The 15,568-nt window shown below is 37.4% G+C and overlaps 1 protein-coding gene across 1 annotated transcript in view; it reads right to left on the bottom strand.

The window, feature by feature from the left end:
* Positions 1 to 2,926: 2,926 nt before the first annotated feature.
* Positions 2,927 to 15,568, bottom strand: part of LOC149815291 (uncharacterized) — a 34,529-nt gene continuing 21,887 nt past the window's right edge. The window contains exons 5-8 of the mRNA XM_089990516.1: positions 14,182 to 14,308; positions 4,500 to 4,592; positions 4,115 to 4,217; positions 2,927 to 3,378 (exon numbers count right to left, since the gene is read on the bottom strand). Of these exons, the coding sequence (XP_089846642.1) occupies positions 2,978 to 3,378; positions 4,115 to 4,217; positions 4,500 to 4,592; positions 14,182 to 14,308 (724 nt within the window). The 3' untranslated portion in view covers positions 2,927 to 2,977. The remainder of the gene's footprint in view (positions 3,379 to 4,114; positions 4,218 to 4,499; positions 4,593 to 14,181; positions 14,309 to 15,568) is intronic.

Raw genomic sequence — 15,568 nt, 5'->3', positions numbered from 1 at the left:
AGTGTGACCCGGTTTGACACTAATAAAAGTTTTAGTTGAAAATTAGTGGATAAGGGGTTACGTGAATGTGAAAGGTTCACATTCAATCTGACATGTGAAGGATTCACATACATGAATGCCATGTATGTAAACCCCCACCTTCCTCCCACTATAAATTGAGACATGGTTGCTTGATGAGAGCAACCAAGGTGTCCGCTTTTCTTATTGGGTTCAGGGTCCTGCTCACCATTGACTTAACGACCTGGACTCATCATGGGCGTCGATAGGTTGAGGAGAACATTGTGCACCTACGTCAATGCTCGTCTCATTCATGGTGTCTACCGATATGTATAATTTGCTTTAACATTTCGGTTATGGTTTTACATAAACGCCAACATCTCTTTCTCTTTCTCTCTCTCTCGTCATTGTCATCATCACCACCGTCTTGAAAAGAATCGCCATTTTGAGGTTTTCTTTTTTCACTGCGTTTCCAGATATTTGTGGAGCGATTATCTGATCGAGCAAGTCAGGTTTGTTTTGAGTTGAATGTATTAATGCTGGAAAGGAATGGGACACATCTGGGTTTTGAATCATAGTTAGATCCATATTATGATAGGATAATATGGATCTAACTGCGATTCAAAACCCGGTTCTAACTATTATTCTTGTTAGGTCTCATTTTTCTATTTACTCCTTTGGTTCTATTTCAATTTGGGTTTTAAATCATAGTTAGATCCATATTATGATAGGATAAGTTTTAGAAGGTTTATCAAGATTAGGCTGAGTTGGAATGTGTGAAAATTTTTAGTTTTATTAAAAAAAATATTATTTTCAATTATTTTTTGCACTTCTTTATGACTTCCCATTTATTCTTAGATATTTTTACATTGATCTAGCGATTCAGAAAGACCGTTCTTGAAACTTACAGATTCGATACCTGAAGCTAAAGCTACACTTGATTGTCTAAGAATATCTAACAATAAATGAAAATTCATAAAAATGCAATAAATAATTAAAAATAATGGGAAATTCAATAAATTTAAAATTTTCTCATATTCCAACTAGGGATGGCAGTGGACCGGTGCAGGGGCAGTGGACCGGTGCAGGGGCAGTGGACAAGGTGTCCACCCCAGCCCTGTCTCAAAATTCTGCCCTCTATCTCCTTACAAATTTTGATTTTAACCTTTATTCTCATTTCATGTCCTCCATCTTCGGTCCAAATGGGGCGAGGCAAGGCGGGGTCCGTTTCCCCCGGTCCACTGCCATCCCTAATTCCAACTTTGTTTAATCTTGACCAACCTTCTAAAATTTATCATAATATGGATCTAACAAGATGATTCAAAACCAAAATGCAAGTAGAATCAAATAACAAAATAAAAAATGTGACTCAACTGGACTACATGGACCCGGATATGAAAAACAAGCTGACCTGTTTGTGGTTCGACTCATGTTTTGTTTGTAAAGTGCTCATTTGAACTCGATTCAGCAAGTTGAATATCAAATATAGATGCTTGGCTCACTCGTATAAGCTCGTTAGGTAGTAAGGAATATATTTTTGCAGAATCAACGAGATTTGTGAGCCAATTTGAAAATTTTAGTAGATATGTTGGAAGTGCATAAAATTGTTTGGATGAGCACAGATTTCTATGTTGCAGATCATTGAGGTTGTATTTTTGGTGAACATGATTTAACTGTCTTGCTGGACCAAGATCGCTCTCTATCGAAGTGGCAAGCCTATTGTACGCATCAAGAATAATGAAACACCACTTACGAGTCAAATTCTTGAAGCCTGACCAGCTCATTTTGCCGTTTTATTTTCTTCTTTGTGATGGCAAGTCTTTTTTTCTCTCTCTTATTTGGTGTCATCTCGTAATAAAAAACTTAGTTCATCCGATAATAATAATAAACAGGATAATATACACAAAAAATAAAAATTTTCAAGAAAACTCACATGCAATGTTCTATACACCGAAAAAACCTGATTAAACTAGATAATATATATGCAAAAACAAGCCATCTGAGAGACATAACTGACATATACAATCAATTTCAAACAAAAAAAGTTTTGATTGAAAAAACAATGGTACAAAACTATTTACCGTAAAACCTTGTCATCAATAACTTTACTACCAATGTTTTTTACCAAAATATTTGTCAAAGGGGCCAAAATTCAAGGTTTTGCCACCGCCAGTGAACCACTAAATATTTGGGATTTTCGCAAAGTCATTAGCTGCCAAAATATCGTCAAAAGATCCCCGAAAGGATTGGAGATCACAAGAAATCTAAGGTTGCAAAAGTAGAGAATCAGAATGAAAAAAAGGTTGAAAAACAAAGCCCTATTTATATGGGACAAAATTTTGTAATACAGGCCATGCAAATAAGAAATTTTGCAATATCAAACTTTTGTAAGGTTTTCAAAATTTCGCAATACTTCGTACGATACTCTTTCAAAATTTTGCAAAAGATTTTCACAACACTTAAGGATTTTCGTAAGTGTTTTGATATTTTGCAATATTTTTTTAGCACAACCTTAGATGCGATTTTGACAACTTCCCTAGGTGTATTGTTTTAGCGTGATGATGTGCAAAAATAGAAAATTCACACATGAGAGGGGTAAAAGTGTTAAAAAAATTTGAAAACTTGCATAATTGTTTATTTGGCGGATTTGATATATTATGGGGCATTTTTTAAAATGCATCATTTTTGCCTTTACAGTTTGGTCATTTTCCATTCTTGTATCAATTTAGGGCCGCTACATGCCAATTCGATTTGATACTGCGGTGCTATCCAAACACCGGTCATGTTCGATGTAGTTGTGCTGCTGCTGGTGCATGTCTTTGTAAAAGAAAGATTCACATACATAGAATGGAAAATGAGATCATTTACCATCATTATGCATCTCTCTCTCTCTCTCCCTCTCTAGAGAGAGAGAGAGAGAGAGAGAGAGAGAGAGAGAGAGAGAGAGAGAGAGAGCGATTCAACACCTGTGAACAGTTATTCAAGAAGTTCTATTTGTGCATGTCCTAGAATTATGCCCCTTTATTGAGCATAAACTACAAGAATAAAACCTTACAGATTTGGAAATCAATAAGCCAGCCCTTGCATCACTGTTGTGTTGAGTTGCTTTAGGACAGGTCCTACAATTATGCCCACCTTGACCGCAAACCCCACACCTGTGGACCCTTGGTTCCAGTTTCTTTGGTTCACTTGACCTCGTAAGCTTCCCACGTTTTTCGTATTCACCTGACCATGTAAGCTTCTCACATGTCTTCCGGTTATGCCCTCGTCCTCCACAAATGCTGCATTTGTACCGTCTGTCATCAGACCCTGCCTCTAATTCTGGACAATAATGTCTCCTATGCCCCTCCCTTCCACAATTTCTGCAGTAAAACTTCAACCCTGTATTGAGATAAACATAAATGCTGAGAAAAACTCAAGGTTGTCACAAGAGAATCAACTTGAAAGACGTTGGAACCAACTAAACATAAATGCTGAGAAAAATTTAGCAGAATGAGTCATGCATTCCTAGATGTGAATGACTTTGGAGTGAGTCCACAACCAACTATTTTTTTCGGTGAGTCGACAACCAACTATTTGAGACTAAACAGATCAGTACCTAGAAATGAGATGTCATACGAGAAGTAATATTGTAACTTGATCTTTATCTATTATTGAAATGAAGATCTTGGCTCAGATCTGGAGTAACAAGTCTGACAGATAAATAAAACTTAAAACTCTTATTTAATGTTCAAACTAGTTTATTAAACTCTGAACTATAGGATCTGGGTCTCAAAACTCAGGTAACAGCAACTAGGAGAATCTTTGTATAGTTAATACAATTAAAACACTAAATTTAAGTTTTGCCAATTTGACATGTGCCATCAAATTAACTATGCTTTTGGCTACCGAAAGGTACCTTACAAGAGACACATCAGAAGCATGGGCAGTTACAGTAGGGCATTACATTCATGGATTTTTTTCTTTCTTATATAAATATTTCATTGTAATGGAAAGTTACTGAATGCAAGCGATGAGAATATGAAGTTGTATTTCCTCGGCCAGTAGCTTGAGTCATTAACTTTGCCTAATAGAACAGAATAAATGAAAGGGACCATAGATTGGTTTTACGGCTTACCTTTCATGGCAATGCTTCTTTTCTGACGGTTTACTGGATTACTGAAAAAAGCTTTTAGAGCTTCAGATGCATGCTTTCTTGCAGCATCAGTTCCTTTAGCTTTCTGAAAAGAATATTAAAAACTTACAGCAAAATTCATAATCAAATTTTCTGCAAGCTGCAATCAGATTTAAAATTGATATTATTCTTTTTTCCTTCTTTGTGACAGTCAGGCTGGGGATAGTCTGCTGATGGGATTTGAACCTAAGCCTCTTGGTTAGGATATTGTGACGCCACCCAGTCTGCTCTCTTATTTGACCCTTAATTGACATTATTCATATGAATATAATGTGAGATATCCAAGAATCCAAATTACAAAAAAAAAATTGTTAGTTCAGATTCATACCTTAATTGCAGCTATTCTCTGTGCACGGAGGATAGGGTCAGAATGAATATGCTTCATTCTTTTAGTAAACATTCCTGTTTTAGCATTTAGACTCTGCAAAAATTCATTCCAGTAAACAATTAATCATATGTGTGCTACATTTTCTTGCAAAAACCTAGTCTTCTTGAATACCTAGTATAAAATGTATGCCCGAGATATACTTTAGGCACCAAGCTTGCATGACACATGCAGTTGATATTTAAAGGGATGAGCTGCTAATATATATATATATATATATATATATATATATATATATATATATATATATATATATATATATATATATATATATATATATATATATATATATTCCTTTGTATTGCCCGATAAGGGCATTTTGTTTTTTTTACTTAGAGTTGTTTATTAGAAACAACTTTTTTTCTTCTTTTTTATTTTTCTTTTTCTTTTTTTATCTATTTTCTTTTTCTTCTTTTTGAGCCTTGGGGCCCCACTCTTGGAGTCATCGGGGCCCCAATGGTCATAAATATGACAGTTGGGAGCTCGCCAACGACTCTAAGAGTGGGGAGCTCCCAAGGGCCTCCTCTCTCTTTTCTTAAATATAAATAGGGGTGTTCCCCCTTCATTTGTACTCATTCCTTTCTCTCATATTTTCAATAATATTTATTTTTTGTTTGCCTTTTGGCATTATCCCTTTATGGATTTGTGTCTGCACTTAAAGCGCTTGTTTACTCTCTTTGTATTTGTTCATTATCAGACTTGTAAGTGTTCTACACTTTGTTATTTGTAATTCCGCTTACTTCATTACATGGTATCAGAGCCATTTGGATTCTCTTGATCTTGGAAGCACTTCTTGTGGTGTTTAAAGATCGTGATAAAAGTGCTATCACTTTCTTTGTTTTAATCTTTTTTTTATCGTCATAGAGCATGAATAAAGAGTGAAACTCTCCTTCAAACTTAATGGATCAAACTACTTGATGTGGGCATCAACTATGGAAAATCATCTTAGAGGAAAGAAAATTTGGGGTTTTGTGATCAGAATCGCTCTTGAACCATCATTGAAGCTTACCAAAGTTGAAGGAGGTGTCGAAAAAGTTCTCATTAGAGATGATCGTCTTAAAGTCATCAATGAACATCAAATAAAGGTAGAGGAGGATTGGGAAAGTAACCATGCCAAAATTTTGACAAGGTTTATGAACAATATTGACATAAAAATATGTGCCAACATTGCTAAATTTAGAAGAGCCAATGAAGGTTGGTTCTTTCTTAAGGGTAGGTATACCAAAAATATCTTGTTAGATAATATTTTTCTCAAGATAAAATTAGATCCACTAAGCAAGGGGACGTGTGTCCGTGATTACTTTAGTATTTTGTCCCCTCTTTAGGATGAATTAACTCTTTTTGAACCTAAATGAGTGACTCTCAAAGATATTGAAATAAGAAGAAAGCAAATTGAGAAAGCACTTTTTTCAATTTTTTCATGGTCTAAGACCGGAATTTGAACAAGGTCATAGGACCAAAGCTATGCCTACTGAAGATGCTATTGCCGAGGTAAGCCAAAAAGAAACCCATCTTGGTATGACCTATAAGAATAATGATGTTTTGGCCGTTACTAGGCCGGATTCCAATGTTAAAAACCTATAAGCTATGTCACAGGGACTCAGCCAACTAGGTGCCACACCCGCATTGGGTGTGGGGGTGCGGCACCCGGTGCGGTCAACCTGACCCTAGTGTCATTTATGTCCAATATATATATATATATAATTTTTTATATTTTTGCCACACCCCCGCACCCAAGTTTTTTGAAAGTGCTGCACCCCCGCATCCACACCCATGTGACATAGCCTATAAGCTACCCCACTTTGTAAAACCTAATAACTATGGTAATGGGCCCAACTATAATAGTGGATATATGAAGGGTGTTACTTACCATTATTGCTTCCGTTGGTGAAATCACACCTAAGAAAGAAGCAAAAAATGAAGGAGATATTAAAGACATGCTTAATCAAATATGGGAGGCACTTCAATAACTTCTCAAATCATCCTCCAATTCGGGTGCCGCCATTGCATCGTCCTCGTCTCCTCCAGGTATGTGGATTCTTGATACAGGTGCTTCCTTTCGTATGACACCTCATAAGAATGTTCTTTCCAAAGTTTACTCTAATCCTTCCTCATCTTATGTTTCAACAACCGATGAAACTTCTTTAAAAATAAAAAATATTGAAACACTTGATTCAAAATATTCTCAAAATTTTTTGGTTTAAAAAATAAGGGTGGTTCCAAAATTAAATTTAAATCTTTTTTTCATTTATCAAATTTTCGATCATGGTTGCAAAGTTTCTTTCTCACCTAAAGATTGCACCGTGTAGGACTCCACTCAGGGAAGCTGATTGGGCAAGGCCACAGGAGAAGCGATCTTTATTTTATGAATTTTTTGTCTCTTCAACCCAAGTTATTTCGTAATTTTGTAAATGTCAAAAATATTGATATTTGACATAAGAGACTTGGCCACCTAGCTTTTTAAAGATGTCTCTTTTTTCCTTTTTGGGAAATGCAAGTAATAAAAAAGACAACTTGTAAGATTGCATTTTTGAAAAAATAATAGCAATTCCTTTTCCTCAAAGAACTTTTGTTTCTACACGACCTTTTGAATGAATATATTCGGATGTATGGGGTCCCTCACCTATCATATAAAAAAAGGTTACTCATATTATGTTATTTTTGTTGATGATTTTACTAGATACACGTGAAATTATTTTCTAAATCATAAATCCGATGTGTTCTCATTTTTTAAAGAATTTCATATAATGATTAAAAATTAATTCCTAAGTAACCTTTATATTCTTAGATCGGATTCGGGAGGAGAATACATGTCTAATGATTTTCAAAATTACTTAAAACAAAATGAAATTTGTCATCAAAGGTTTTGTCCTAAAACTCCGTGACAAAATGGGTTAGCAAAAAGAAATCATAGACATATAATAGAAACCACTAGGACTCTTTTAATTTCCAAGGATGTTCCAAAAACGTTTTGGGCCGAACTCGTTCTAACCACAACTTAATTAATAGAACTCCTTTGTCCTCATTAAACAATGTTTTTTTATTTGAAAAGCTTTTTAAAATAACTCTCAATTTTAAAAGACTAAGAATCTTTGGTTGTAGGTGTTATGTTCTTACTCATAAAAATGATAAACTATCTCCACGATCCATTGAGTATGTTTTCTTAGGCTATGGGGAAAAAAAGAATACCGATGTTTTGATCCAATAAATAACAAACTTTATATTTCAAAAGATGTTACTTTTCTTAAAAATGAAAATGAGTTTGACAATAAAGAACCAAGAGAAAACATTGATTATTCATTTTTATTTGATTTATTACAACGAAATGATGAGTCTAACTCTATAGAGGTATTTGAATATTTTGATAATGACTCTAATAGTGAGCATTCACTTGATGGTAAGGATAGTGATTAACATGAGAATTTGAATGACCATATATCAAATAATACACATGTATATACTAGACAGGGTGAAGGTGTGTGCCCTTAACAAGTTCTCCCAAAACATATCTTTTAGAAGAATCCCATCCTAAAAAATCAAATTGTATCTCTAGTGCACCAAGTAGATTTGTATCATATGACTCATTCTCTCCAAACTTTAGAGCATGTTTAATAACTCCTCACTCTTATTAGGAGTTATCTCAATATAATGATGTCAAACAATACACTTATTGGAATAAAGCTATAGAATTTGAACTTAATGCTCTTGAGAAACCCAACATATGAAAAATAGTTGATCCTTCTCTAGGCAAAAAACCTATAGGATGTAGATGGGTTTTTAAAGTAAAAAACAAAAGTGATGGATCGTTAGAAAGATATAAAGCAATGTTAGTTGCCAAAGTGTATGCTCAAGAATATGGAATAGATTATAAGAAAATCTTGGTCCCGATAGCACGAATGACAAGTGTTCAAGCTCTCATTGTCATTGCGTCTATTAAAAAATGACATATTTTCTAATTAGATGTTAAAAATGCTTTTTTGAATGAAAAACTTGGTGAAAAAGTTTACATGAAACCTCCTCCAGGGGTGAATTTAAATGGAAAAGTTTTAAAACTAAAAAAGGTCTTGTATGGTCTTAAACAAACTTCTTAGGCTTATTATGATAAATTTAGTAATGTTTTGATTAATTTAGTATTTATTTCTTGTTATACTGAAACTGCTCTCTTTGTCAAAAAAACATGTACTACTATTATGATTCTTTTTCTATATGTTGATGATATGATCATCACAAAAAACAACAAAGAAAGAGTTATTGAAATTAAATCAACCTTAAAGAAAACTTTTGATATGTCTGACTTGGGTTTCTTGAGATATTTTTTAGGCATTGAAGTGGCCTACTCTCCTAGAGGATATATTCTCTCTCAAATGAAATTAGTTGATGACATATGTGTTAAGTTGAGAGTTTGAGATGAAAAGAAGGTGGAGACCTTAGAAGCCATAAATGCTAAATTAAGACTAAAAAATAGTGTACTGCTTGAAGATCCTATTCCATATCGTCAATTAATTCGATTTCTCACTTATCTCTCCATCACCCGTGTAATACCCCAAAATTTCAAACTTGCAAACCTTTCAGAAAAACAGACAAGAGATTAAAAAGGAATCTCTTCATCTCAGAGATGGTTTACGAAATCAGCGAAAGACTATACTTTTGTTAATTTCAGAAAAGCAAGCTGACAACTTTGGGCGCGTTAGCTAAAAGAACAAAAACACACAACCCATGCTACTTGCAAACACTTGGAAAAGCCACTTTCATTTAAGAAGTTCTCCAAATAGTACAAAATTCGGATATCCCAAGGAAAATCCGTTACAAAACCCCAAACAACAGGACGCGAGCTAAAAGCAGGAAGAAGAGCGTCTTGAAGCCATATTGTCATCGCGCCATCGCCTGTGGTGTACCTAATCATCACCTGTACCCATAGAATGGGTTAGTTTCGCGAAAAACTAGTAGGTACACAAGAGAGACTACAAGAAACTGAATTATGTAGATTTAATTCAGTAGGTTACACAGTTTAAAGCATATATTCAGTTAAACAGGTAAGCAATGCACGCAGATAACTAGTGCAAATGCATAGGTAGTGCAAGCGAACAAGTAGTGCAAGCAAACAAGTAGTGCAAGCGAATCAGTAGTGCAAGCGAGTCAGACGACCCTACGACCAGTGTGAATAGACCTTATGTTTCGATAATTACTAACCTGCGGGTACGCGCAGGCAAAATATAGAAACAACTGCAACTAGTTCGGGCGTCTGTTATTCTATGTATTTTCAATAACCCAAATAGCTAGTTGAGTCCGCTCCAAAGGGACAACTTTAGCCGAGAGAGGATTCCCCAAAGGAGACAGTGCCACGGATGCATCCAACTTCTGCAGAAGTGTTGAGCTAACTATTGTAGCCCCTTTCCCCTAACTCCAATGACTGGGGAGGCCGGATCGTTGCCCGTAGGGTGGTTGTTAACAACCTGTCCATTGGAGTTTGTACCGCTCTGTCCTCTCCCTTGACAGACACATAGAAGCGAATAGGTATGTTAAGGGTTGCTTAACTAACGACCTATTCTATGTTGTGGTCTTTAAACCACTCGAGCATCTTCCCTGTGAAGGCGAATGTGAGACCATTTATATGATTACAACATTGTGCATTTAGCACTGTTCGAGGTCGCACGACCGTCTTATCTGATCATCGCAGTACTAGACGTGTCGTGCATGACTACAAGTACTCTAGGATGAAGGGGGGTATAACTCCTCAATAGAAGCTTCAACAGGAGTGTTTCACAAAGATGTAAAGTTTATCTAGTTTACTTTATCCTTTGAAACAACAGTACCTTGTGCCAACATTATACATGTGATTTTCTCGAATCACATCCGCTATCAGGGTATCTACATGTCTTGCATGACTCGATACCGGCCTCGATAGACGGGATACAGGTTTCTCAACAGAACACCCGCTAAGAAGTTTGCTCGCTCCCGACTAAACTCTTGTCGCAAGAGGGAGAGTGGTAAATGCCCCTTGCATCCTCCACGAGGATGCCTTTAAGGCATACGCAAAGAGCAAGAACCTGCATGTCATCTGCAATAGCAAGGCAATACCAACACATATGCAAAAACCAAAGCCTAGGCGCAGAGCGCGACAGCAAGGTAAAGGCAGTAAGCAGAAGTGCAACGCTAAATCTCGACGCGATGCGTGACGGCAAGTAAAAACTGATAGAAGGTAAGAGCAAGGATGGTGAAACCGCACCCTTGAGTGAAGTACATACTCGTATAAATATATATATATTTGTATATATATATATATTCATTTAATGGTCGTTTTTAGTTTAATTGAACTTAATTCAATTATACAAGTCTTCTATGTAATTTTTCCCTACCTTGGAGGGTTATGAGCTTGCTGACGTCTGCGGACGTACATGATTAACGACTCGGGTCGCGGAGCGCGAGTGGGATCCGTCGTAGCTGCAAATATGCGATATTAACATGCAAACCCAGACAAAAGCAAAAGCAAGGCAAAGACTCGACTTCTCTGATACATAGGGCTGGGGCCAACCGTCCCAAATGACTCGAAAAAAATGATAGGGCAGGGCCAAATGAGCCTTGCCGCCTAAAAAGGGATGTAGTCAATGCGAGCAAATGACTCACGTTTACTAGGAATTCCTCATTGTAGACCAACAATTGTAATGATCTGTCCCCATCACGATGTAGCTTCCAAAGATTTCCCGGGCCTGTCGGCCAAGGGTATAGGCCCGCGCGCAAAAGGGCAGGTGGCCATCGGCCCCTGCTGGCAAACAAAAAGGCAGGAGCCGATGGCCCCTGCTGGCAAACAAAAAGGCAGGGGCCATCGGCCCTTGCTGGCAGACAAAAAGGCAGGGGCCGATGGCCCCTGCTGGCATAACAAAAAGGCAGGGGCCATCGGCCCCTGCTGGCATAACAAAAAGGCAGGGGTCATCGGCCCCTGCTGGCACATCAAAAAGGCAGGGGCCATCGGCCCCTGCTAGCAAACAAAAAGGCAGGGGCCATCGGCCCCTGCTAGCACATCAAAAAGGGGGCAGAGAGGAGGGGCTCGACCCCTCCGCTGCCGTAGCAGAGAACAGGGAGGAGGGGCTCGGCCCCTCCCCTACCGTAACAGAAGCAAGAAGGGGGGTGTCGTGCTCCTCCCCTGCTAAAAAGGGGCACAGGGAGGGGGTTTGACCCCTCCCGTGGCCACACAGAGAAGTTAGGGAGAGAGAGAAGAAACTGAAAGGGAAAAGAGGGGAAAAGGGGAAGCGGTGACGTACCAGGGGGTTTTCAGAGGAAGCTCGTCGAAAAGAAAGGAGGGGTCGCCGATGTCGGTGACAGCGGGCTGTCGAGAGTCGCCGGCGTCGGTGGATGAGCGAGAGAGAGAGTCGGGAAGAGACGAGAGGGCGAGAGGCGGTGAGGGGGTTTCGTAACCCTCCTCCCGCCTGCCTCGTTGTCTTAAAAGACAACTAGAGGCGGTGGTCTGGGTTGGGTCCGGGTCGGGTTCAGATTCGGCCCGAACAAAAATTTTTTTTTTTCGTTACAACCCGACCCGATATTGCTCATCTTGTTAATACAGCTAGCCAATTTCAGCATGCCCCTACCACTGCACATGATTGCAATAATAAGGATTATGCGATATATTAAAAACACCATTTCAAAAGGGCTTTTCTTATCCTCTTTCTCATCTTTTGATTTAACTGTTTATATTGATGTTGATTGGGGAAATAATCCAAATGATAAAATCTCAACTATTGGTTTTTGTATTTTTTTAAAAGATTTGTTGATTTCTTGGAGGTGCAAGAAACAACACAAAGTATCTCTATCATCAACTGAAGCTGAATATCGAGCAATGACTACAACGACAATATAGATTGTGTGGCTTAAAAGTCTTCTCAGTGATATGGGTATCATCGTTACAACACCATCGAAGATATGTTGTGACAATAATTTATATTGCAAGCATCATGAGCGCACTAAGCATATTGAGATGGATTGTCATTATATTTGTGATGAATATTTAAGAGAAACTATTACATTGTCATATGTCACTTCAGAGTATCAGTTGGCCGACTCTTCACCAAAGCTCTTCCTACTCATCTTTTTCTCTTTCTCCTTAGCAAACTTTTAGTTGCTTCCCCGTAAAGTTTGAGGGGGAGTGTTATATATATATATATATATATATATATATATATATATATATATTAGTATTTCCTTTGTATTGCCCGATAGGGGCATTTTTGGTCTTTTTACTTAGAGTTGTTTATTATAAACAACTTTTTTTTTCTTTTTTCTTTTGCTTCTTTTTTAGCCTTGGGGCTCCACTCTTGGAGTCGTTGGGGCCCCAACGACAATAAATATGACTGTTGGGAGCTCCCCAATGACTCTAAGAGTGGGGAGCTCCCAAGGGCCTCATCTCTCTTTTCTTGTATATAAATAGGGGTGGTCCCCCTTCATTTGTACTCATTCCTTTCTCTCATATTCTCAATAATATTTACTTTCTATTTGCCTTTTGGCATTATCCCTTTGTGGATTTGTGTGTACACTTAAAGTACTTGTTTACTCTCTTTGTATTTGTCCATTATTGGACTTGTAAGTGTTCTACACTTTGTTATTTGTAATTCCACTTACTTCGTTACATGACCATGAAACCAAAAAAGTCACAAAGTTGATATAGAAAAGGAGAGGATGAAAGTGAAACAAGTTCAAATAGCTTTTAGCTCTATGTCACATGGGTTCGGGTATGGGTACATAGGGTACGACACAATAATTTCAAAAAGTGAGGATACAGGGACACATCTATATATATAGAAAGAGAGAGTTTGGGTATGGATCAGATGTGGCTCTCCATTAAGATCCATATTAGAAATTTGAAAACAAAAGCCCTTGAATATAATTTCTTTTTTAAATGGTAAGGAGTTGAATGAAAATTTTGAAAAGAAGGTGAGGAATTTTAAATTTTTTTAATAAAATGGAGGGTGGGGGAATGAAAGGGCTCTCTCTCTCTCTCTCAGGCAGATGTGGGGAAGAAGAAGAAGAGGATCAGCTTGAGGAGGATCCAGCACTCTCTTCTCTACTTCTTCCTCTTCCTCTTTCTTCAACTTCTTCCTTCTCCTTTTTCTTCTTCTTCCTTCTCCTTCTCTTTCTTCTTCTTCTTCTTTCTCCTTGCCCTTCGACCCCAGGTAAAAAGTCAAAACAAAAATGTTATTTGGATCGGGTCAAGGTTGGGCCTGACCCGATCCAGACCAGCATGTACCCGTGCTGTGTCCGGTACCCGTACCCATGTCGACATGTATGGCTGCTTTTTAGACGTGTCTATGCAACAGTAATTTAGCCTCAAGATGTCTAATGTACTAGGACACAGGATGAAGAACGAAAACCTAGATCCTTTCCTCAATCACACTCAATTATTTTGAATTGGAAATCAGACATTTCACTAGAATGAACTGCCTTTAAATTTTGCATGGCACCACAAGACAGTGACACTACAAAAGGCAGGGACTAACAAATCCTTTATGATAAATGCAGAACATGTGTAAAATTAATGAATGTGTATACCTACAATTAGCAAATCAAACAAACCAAAAACAACAAAGAAGATGAACCTATTTGCAAGTACAATGAGAAATGAAGGCAGGACACTAACTCTCAGTGAACGGCTGATCTTTTGACCAACTTCAGGAGGCAGTGACTTGTATACACGTTTTCTTCTTGTAGACAGCTTTACAACCATATTGTCAACATCATCATCTTCTTTCACTTTAAATGGAGAGCTGCAGAATAGATTAAGCATTAAAGGTTGGTCTAATTGTTAAGTTACAGGCTGCCCTGCAGCCAGATAATCATATTAAAAGAACACATCACCATATGAAATAAAGAGCTTTTTTATTATACAGGAAGTGAAAGAGAGATCATGACAAAATAGCCAAGTTTGAACAAGGCTTAACATCCACTGAATCAGTAAAACAGAATGCAACACCTGTTTCAAACACTGATTTAAAAAAGAAACTTGTTGCAATTAATCTTGCATATGGAAATCAAGGTACATGGCAAGTTAAAGAACATAATAGATTTTGTTTTTTACAGTTGTTTCTAGCATACATGTGAAATTTTCTTTTAATAGTGTCTTGTTTCCAGAGCCTATTTGAACAGATGTTGTATGGAAAAAGTAATAAGGAGAAAATAGTGCAATTCCCTTAATTTGAAATTACGACAGCATGAAAAATGCATTGCATCGGATCAGTGTTTTGCACACCTTTCTTATGTGCTTAGGAATCAAGCATCTCAACCAGTTCCAGCTCCATTTTTCAGATTTATTGTCCAGATATGCTTGTTTGAAATTAGAATCTATGCAAAAAAGGAAAGCAAAACAATTCTACACATTTTGCATGAACACAGAAGGGAAGCAAACAAACCCAAAAACATCAGACTAACAGCATGCAAGACATGGAATACTTTTTGTAATTATGGATGATTAGTTGCACTATAGTTGCATTGGTACTCGATACACCCTTGTCTATCGCGTATCACGCATAACAGTACCAGATACTTGTACGAAACTCGTATCCGAAACCATTGACAGAAGTATCAGATGTTAAAGAAACTCATCCTGGTGAATAAATATAATCTGTGCATCTAAGTTGCAATGGACCTGCATAGGAGTCATGTGAGCTTCATAAAAAGATGTCTTATCAAGACTGACCCCCTAGGTTGGTGACAATAACTTCAGCGTAGTAGTATGCAGTTGGATTTACCACAAGCTTGTATTGATAACATATTGACACCTGTTTGCAATCCAAGACTGCAGAATAACTGCAACCAAAGTGTAAACTCAGAGACTTGGTGTGCAGCAGTAAACTCCAAATTGTTCTATGCACTTCACTGACACTCGAACTGCAAGAAATTCTTCATGGTGCAACTCATAGTTGTCTGAAACGGGTACGAGTATGGGTACATGAGAACTTAAAAAGTTTCGGGCACATTTTTTTGAAACGCATATTGATATGATTCCAAAAAGTATGGATACAAGTTTC

Source organism: Nuphar pumila, chromosome 15, assembly GCF_984573655.1.
Source record: "Nuphar pumila chromosome 15, dmNupPumi1.hap1.1, whole genome shotgun sequence".
NCBI classification, from domain to species: Eukaryota; Viridiplantae; Streptophyta; class Magnoliopsida; order Nymphaeales; family Nymphaeaceae; genus Nuphar; species Nuphar pumila.
Note: the sequence above shows the minus strand (reverse complement) of the source record. Positions and strands in the feature narration are given on the sequence as shown.